The 8,138-nt window shown below is 40.7% G+C and overlaps 1 protein-coding gene across 1 annotated transcript; it reads right to left on the minus strand.

Moving 5' to 3' along the window:
- Positions 1-7,172: 7,172 nt before the first annotated feature.
- Positions 7,173-7,862, minus strand: LOC111460137. Its single transcript, XM_023103262.1, has 2 exons — positions 7,570-7,862; positions 7,173-7,521 (listed from the first exon to the last, which is right to left on the minus strand). The coding sequence occupies exons 1-2, from the start codon at positions 7,860-7,862 to the stop codon at positions 7,173-7,175; spliced, it is 642 nt and encodes a 213-aa protein (XP_022959030.1).
- Between the last annotated feature and the right edge of the window lie 276 nt (positions 7,863-8,138).

Consider the following 8,138-nt stretch of genomic DNA (forward strand, 5'->3'; position numbering starts at 1 on the left):
AAAAAAAAAAAAAAAAAAAAAAAAAAAAAAAAAAAAAAAAAAAAAAAAAAAAAAAAAAAAAAACACCAACGTAACAAAATCAAGTATAAGGATAAATACCACAAATACATGTATTTGCTCAAGATTGATACGTTCATTTTGTTAGATGAAAGTTCCATCTCGGTTAATTTAGGGAATGATTATGGATTTATCATCAATGAATACTATCTCCATTAATATGAAGCCTTTTGGAAAAACCCAAAGTAAAGCCATGAGAGCTTATGCTCAAAGTGGACAATATCACAGCATATCATTGCGCAGAGTCGTGTTCATCTAACCCATTTTACGTCCAATTTTCATTTTTTTTTCTTTTGGAAAGGAGAAAAAGATATAAAACGTACAAAATAGCTCGTCATAACCTTGAACTATATGTTCTATCTTGCCTAAACTATAATACATGATCAATAGTTGCTCGACATTAGAGTCCATAAATCTCATTGAATGGACTCCTATCTTTATCATATAAACGGCATCTCAAGACTTTGAAATTTGATGGTAAAATATTCAGGAATGTTTGACAAAGATTTTGCTAAGTTGATGAGAAAAACTTATATATAGCCTTTTAAAACATCCTCCATAACCACGTCCAAATATTAAATAATAAATCTACTCATGATACACATGTATCTGCTAAATATTTGCCTAAACTCTCATATTTATAGAACATGCATCCACAGGCTCAATTAAATTTAAAAATTCTGGATAATAGTTATCAGAAAATTCAGTCCTTTGGATGTCTAAGAGTCAAGCCCCTATTCGTGCTATCAAAATTTTGGGATGATGGAATGATTTGATGTTGAGATTTCCCCAGTAGCCCTGATCTGAAAATCAATACAAAGGTTAGGTTTTTAGAAAGTTCAGGGGCCTTTCAAATTTTCTATTTTGGGATATTTTATTCTAAAATCTTGAAATTTTCAAAAAATTATTTAATCTTTTTAGGCACTTTTCCCTTCTTCAACTACTTATGATTCATTTTCTATAATTAATTACAAAATTTAGAATTGGGTAAAAATTGGAAAAATGATTATTTTGTCCTATAACATCTCAACTTTGACCGGAAATTTAAAACATGATTTTTCTTTTAATTTTATCGAGAGTTCTAGACACCGAATTTTAAGATGAGATAGATAGAAGAGAAAAACACTTAAAAAAATCGGTTCAAGAAAAATATAAAAATAAATAGTGAAAAATTGGAAAAATTGGTGAAAGTGAACCCGTGGGTTAATTGGGACATTTTACCCTCCATTCTTAATTAGGGGTTTGAGTTAGCCCTAATTAGATAGTCAATGTTGAAGGAAAGGAATGAAAGAAAGAAAAGAAAAAGAGAGAAAAAAGAAAGAGGAGTTTAGAGTTCTTTCGTTCCAAAGAGAAAGTCCAAATTTTCTCTAAAAATTCATTTGGAGTCGGAATTTCGTGGGAGGTTCTTCACAAGACTTGCTCAATACATCTTTTCTACCACTCAATTCCATCAATAGGTATAATTTTTAGGTTCTTGATTCCGATTTTTCTTCAAATTTGAGAGTTTTTCTTGAAATTAAGTTCTTAATTTTTAGTATGTTTATTTTGAAGGAATTTTACACAAGTTTTATGAGGGAAGTTGGTGTTGATCCGGACCAAAAAGTTGAAATCCAATGAACGTGAATAAGAATTATTCACGATTTTTTTTTTGTAAGTTTTAATTTTTTACCATATTTGGACTCAATTATTTATGTGCTGTGATTGATTCAATATTATGAGAAAAATGCCTTAGTAAAGATGGATTACAAGTGTGAAGAAAATAAGTTAATTCGAGTTGGGTAGAGAAAGTTGTGAAAATTCAAAGAAAATAGAAAAGAATCGAAAACTGGTTTGGAAATCTGAAAATTTTGACGAAGGAGTCGAGCGCAGGTAACAGCACGTGAAAGAGAGATTTCAAAAATCTTGTAGCTTGTATCACAAGAAAAAGCCAGTTCGGAAAGGCACACATTATCATAGTATGTAATCACATGGATTTTAGGCAACTAATACATGTAGGGATCACTAGGACCTGCTAGCATACAAACATTTCCTTAGCTTAGGTAGTTCGAAAGTGTAGGTTAATGACTTCATAATGACGTTTTTGGATGAGTATAAATTGCATGTATGTTATGGTAAAATTACCGTTATGCCCCTAGGTTGAGATTTCCGAGAAACATGCTATGTTATGTATTAGGTTAAGCTAGAAAGAGAATATGCATGACTAAAATATAAGTTGAGCAATATGGATGTGTACTTTATGCATGATGTAAGAAATTACCGAAATGCCTCTATGATGAGATTTGTTATGAATGATGTTTTATATGCTTTTCGCTGTGTTAAAAAAGAGGATGTGTTATCATGATCTAAGCTCGAGGTAATTGATGGATATTATCTTCCCATTGAGCTTATTTGCTTGTATGTGTGCATGATACAGTATGTGTTATCTCTAAGTGTTTGACTATATGTTCTTCCTCTAGAGCGTGTTTATTTGCACAGTGTTAGGGTGTGAGAATTAGGTTGGCTAGACAATGACCTAGGTCAGGACGTCTCCAATAGACTAAGTACCTTAGGATCGTGAGTGACGATCAGAGGGTCTAGACACTATGCCCTAAGATTAAGAAAGACTTGAGAAGTTAGAACAAAGTAGTATGGAGTTGGAAGTCTGCGTTAAGCCACCTAATCGCCCTAGAAATCCAATAGACATCCTCAAACCCTAGATATTACTAAGGTAAAGTTTAAATTATTGATTACAGATTGATGAGAATATCCTCCCTAATAAAGAATGCAAGAGAGAACTTAATTGACATTAGGGTGCGATCAGTATATTTTCTATAGACCTTGCACCCCGGGATCATGAGTAATAAGAGGTTTAGAACTATATGCACCCAGAGATTTGTTTGGCCCAAGGAACTAACCTTGAAAGTCTTGAAAATGAGATGTGAGATTTAAACCATCTCGACATCCGCAAGAACCTAGTAGACCTTCATGATATCCAAGAATGACATCTTTAAATAGCAGTCAACATAGTGTCTAAGGACCCCCCACTTCCCTTTCCACTCTAATACAGTACTGTCGAGCTAGGGCTGAGGTTTGTTAAGGATGTGTTATTCGGTAGTTTGATGAATTATCTTGCACGATAGATTCGTCCTGTGGTAGGGAATTGATCATGTGGGTAGTCAGTGGATTACCAATCACAGTGGATCCATCATGTGGTATGACATTGATCATGCAGGTAGTCAGTATATTACCCAGCACTGTGGATCCATCTTGTGCTAGGGCGTTTGATCATGCGGGTAATCAGTGGTTACCTTGCACAGAGAATCCGTCCCATGGGAGGGCGTCAATCATGTGGTTACCTAGTGGAGCTGACATGTATCGGGGGGTAGTGCCCCCCAACCTTGGGCGACTTCATGGCCTGTGGGATGGGTGCGCCAACTAACCTCCCATGGATGACGAGAAGGCTAGCACTCACCATATTGTCTCCATCTAATATGAAGTCTATGGAGGTAATATCTCATCTTTAGATACCGATAATCGTTGCGTAAGCTAGGCTAGCTACTCAAGACTGTGCATAGCAAGAGCAATACACATAGAGCCTAGAGTGAAGCATATGGTCACTTGCTAAGTCATGGATGCGATGAGAGCCTACAAGTAGGTTTCTTACTAAGTATTTTTTATACGCACCCCTTTCGTCTATTTTTTTTCCAGGTGTTCGCAACCTACTGGTTGAGGTGGAGGAGTGTTTGAGAGCTGTGCTGTCATATAGGGGTCATTTCTGAGCGTCAATTCATTTTTACATTTTGGGGACTTTTGTATTTTTTTTAATAATTGTATTCCAAACTTGTTTCCCCATTTGTAATATTTTGAACAACATCGTCTTATAATTGGATTTAATTTTGGTGTTGTTGACTTCTTTTTCATTTTATTTTTTAAGTCTTACCGAATTTTTATCTTTTATTTTATTATACTTTTTTTTCTCGCTTTCGTTTTTTTAGTCTTGATTAGATTTTCAAAACCTCGAAAGGTCCTGACATGCCCTTTCTTACTTAAAAATTCCTTTATAAATTTCATTTGGATCTTATACAATTTTGATAAAGTCCTATCCATTTTGTCACATAATAACCCTCTGATGTTGAAGTAGTATTTTAGCTAGTCTTGGACCCACTCTAGGTTTAGAGGAGGTGGTTCACCCTCTTTTCTTGTTGCATGTCTTCTGTGTAACAATCCAAAATTTTCTACTCAATTTAAGATCGCTATTGTACATACATCATAAACATGAATGCGAAAATACTTAATTTAAACTTTCATAAAACATAACTTGCAGCTTAAAACACAACCATGAACTTACGTGTTTTGAAACACTTTTAAAATGACACAACCAAAGACTAAATAAAATAAGTAAACATTTAAATTAAAAACATCATATTATGCATGTGTCATGGTCTCGAGTTGCGATGCCGTCGTCAGCCGTACAGGTCTGTCTTACCTTAACCTGAAATAAAGGTAGCACGTGGCTTGAGTATTTTTAAAAATACTTAGTAAGTGACCCCACTATTGGGGGTTAAATGCAAGAACATGCAAAATGCTATGGCGGGACCTATCAGTCTATTTTTTTTTCCTACGACACTATTCTAATTGGGTAGCTTGGATGTGTACCATATACTGCACACACAACCCATACATGCGAGTATGGGCTCACTTGTCAGTTCGCACACTACTGGGCCCCTTTTCTTATCAGGCGAGCCTTCTCTGGTAGCTCAACTTTTGCAGGACACCCATTAGAATTAGTAACCGTCACGACAACATTAAATAAAACATAACGATACTTCACCTGCCTAATGGATGTACGCATCCATACCCTCGTGATGGAATAGGGGTATCCTCTAATGTATGAGCATACCGGGATTAGTGCCGATGAATGCGCTGTCTTCCTACTTAGGGCATCTGCAACCACGTTGGCCTTCTTCGGGTGGTACTGGATATCTATGTCATAATCTTTGACTAGTTCTAGCCACTGTTATTGTCTCATATTCAACTCCTTCTGGGTGAAGAAGTACTTCAGGCTCTTATGGTCGGTATAGATCTGACTCCTCTCCCCATACAGGTAGTGTCGCCATATCTTTAACGCAAAGACTACTGCTGCTAGTTCCAAGTCATGCACGGGATAGTTCTTTTCATAGTCCTTCAGCTGTCTGGATGCGTAGGCAATAACTTTTTCGCATTGCATTAACACGCATCCCAGGCCCTTCTTGGAAGCATCACTGAAAATGACGTAGTTCCTTGTACCATCAGGCATTGTGAGCACGGGTGCGGTCGCCAGTCTCTCCTTCAAGTCTCGGAAGCTTACCTCGCACTCCTCGATCCATACAAATGTCGTAGCCTTTCGAGTCAGTCGTGAGAGGGGTGCCGCTATCTTGGAAAAGTCCTGTACGCAGCGTCGGTAGTAGCCTGCTAGACCCAGAAAACTTCGTACCTCAGTCACAGTAGTTGGACGAGCCTAGCTGGTGACTGCTTCCACCTTGTCAGGGTCAACTTATACTCCTTCCGCCGATATCACATGCCTTAGGAACGAGACGTCGCATAACCAAAACTCACACTTCGAGAATTTGGCATACAATCTATTTTTCCTCAGGTGCATTTGGTGTTCCTTATCCGTCCTTGAGTACACCAGGATGTCATCTATGAATACAATGAAAAAGGTGTCCAGATATTTCTTGAACACCCGGTTCATCAGTTCCATGAACACTGCAGGGGCATTAGTGAGTCCAAATGACATTACCACAAACTCATAATGGTCGTACCTCGTTCTGAAAGCTATTTTCGGTACGTCCTCATTTTTTACCTTGATATGGTGGTAACCTGAACGAAGGTCAAGTTTTGAAAACACTGTGGCCTCTCTGAGCTGGTCAAACAAGTCCTCGATGCGTGGGAGGGGGTACCTATTCTTCACCATCCTCTTATTCAGTTCCTTGTAATCGATACACAAGCGCATGGAACTGTCCTTTTTCTTGACGAATAACACCGGTGCACCCCAAGGTGACACGCTAAGTCTAATAAACCCCTTGTCTAGCAGTTCTTGTAGTTGTATCTTGAGTTCTTTCAGCTCTGCTGGTGCCATGCGGTACGGGGCCTTGGATATGGGGCCGGTTCCTGGTTCCAGTTCTATAGCAAATTCGACATCTCGGGATGGGGGATCCCTGGTAAGTCCTCTGGGAACACATCTGGGAACTCATTCACTACAGGCAATGCTGTTAAGGAGATTCCTTCTTCCTTGATCCTTGCCAAGCTGGCTAGTATCGCCTAGGCCCCGTGCTAGACCTGCATCTTCACCTTCATCATTGATATCACCTTGGGCATTGTGCCTAGACTAGTGCCCTTGAATCTGAGCCTGGTCCTAAACGGTAGCGTGAAAATTACCTTCTTCTTGTGACAATCTATGCTAGCATGGTTTTCCGCCAACTAGTCCATGCCTAGGATTAAATCATACACGGTCATATCGACCACCATTAAGTTTATGCCCAAGCTAACCCCTGATACTACTACGTGACCATTCCTTACCCTATATGCAGCAACCATATCCACCCCTGTCGGGGTGCCTACTAAAAAATCGTATAACAAGGGTTCTAATACGATCCTTGCTTGACTAACAAAATTAGTGGAAATAAAAGAATGTGTAGACCCCGAGTCAAACAACGTCAAAGTAAAATGACCAAGGACGAATAGTGTACCTATCACCGCTGCATTCGGGTTTTCAACGTCCCTACTAGTGGAGGCATAGGCTCTCGCTGGAGAACGGTTCTGAGTGGGGGCATCTGCTATGCGTAGTGGTCTCTGCTGATCCCCGACGTTATTGGCGCGGCCTCCCGGGCAGTCCCTGGCCAAGTGACCCTCCATCTCGCATCATAAGCAGGCTTTAGAGCGAGCCAGCACCGACCCCAATGATTCTTCTCACACTCATTGCACTTGGGTCTATCGTCTGCCCTGCCCTCTCTCCCTTGCTGCCCCGCCTGGAATCGCGGCGCCGTCTGTCTGGTCGTCTCCGTGGCAGCGACGGGGATGAATCGCAGCAGTCACAATCACGACATCGTCTCTGTCTTTCGGTCGATGAACAGGATTCGTGGTGATGATCTCGGTCACTACGTCGTTTTCATCTCTAGGTCGATGAGCGGGATTCGCTCGATCCATCGGTCCCCTCCATGGCCCGTGCTACTCTCAGCATAAGTCGTAGGTGCTATTGCCTCAACCACATTACGGATCTTTCGGTCCAACCCCAGCACAAACTGGCGGGCTGTCCTATAGTTGGTGTCTACCAAATCCGGGGCAAAGCATTTCAACTTGGTGAACTCTCTGGCATAGGCAGTAACCGAATGCCCTTTCTGCTTCAGGTGAGTGAGTTCCTGATGTTTGCGGATTTGGACGTCGTCTGGGTAGTACACCTCTGCAAAGGCCTCCTTAAATTCTGTCCATGAGATTTCACCCCCGGGTCTGATAAGCTCTCGGGTGGATCACCACCATACTTAAGCATCGGCACACAGCATGAATGCTGCGCATTCCACCTTTTGGTCTTTGAGACAGTTTGTCAGCCTGAATACGGTCTCTATGGAACTCAGCCACGACTGTGTCTCTGTCGGGCCATCGGAAGTTTCCTTGAAGGTTTGTGGGTCACCCCTTTTAAAATCCCGCAGACATCTGGCTTCCCTAGTGGAGGCTGAGTTGTTAGCTGACTGGTCATCAGATAGGTTTCGTACTACGATCCGCAATACGTCTGTCAATTCTGCCGCCGAGTCTCGGGCAGGTTGGGGTGTCACTGGTGGCGGGAACGTCATCGCTACGTCGGGCCCTTCCACAGAGTTCTTGCAGTCGGGACCTCGTCCCCTTCCGCTCCTACCCCTAAGTGGGGGTCGCCCCCTAGTATTCCCTCCTCGCGTCTTGGGTGGCATATCTAAACCTAACAATAGCTATGGGATTACATACTAATCTATCCACTTCTATAAATAATCACAAGGGCATAAGTCGCATACACATACAATGGCATTAGCCGCATACACACACAAGCATATATCTGTCACATTATGGAACATACTAACATCGGGACAAGAGAG

This window comes from Cucurbita moschata, unplaced genomic scaffold (genome assembly GCF_002738365.1).
Source record: "Cucurbita moschata cultivar Rifu unplaced genomic scaffold, Cmos_1.0 Cmo_Scf00002, whole genome shotgun sequence".
In the NCBI taxonomy this organism is placed as follows: Eukaryota; Viridiplantae; Streptophyta; class Magnoliopsida; order Cucurbitales; family Cucurbitaceae; genus Cucurbita; species Cucurbita moschata.

Bases quoted from the DNA above. Each gene is read 5' to 3' on its own strand.
- LOC111460137 (XM_023103262.1), bottom strand. From the start codon at position 7,862: ATGACGTTCCCGCCACCAGTGACACCCCAACCTGCCCGAGACTCGGCG. The intron at 7,522-7,569 runs GTGTGCCGATGC...AGAGCTTATCAG, and splicing joins GAATGCGCAGCATTCATGCT to ACCCGGGGGTGAAATCTCAT.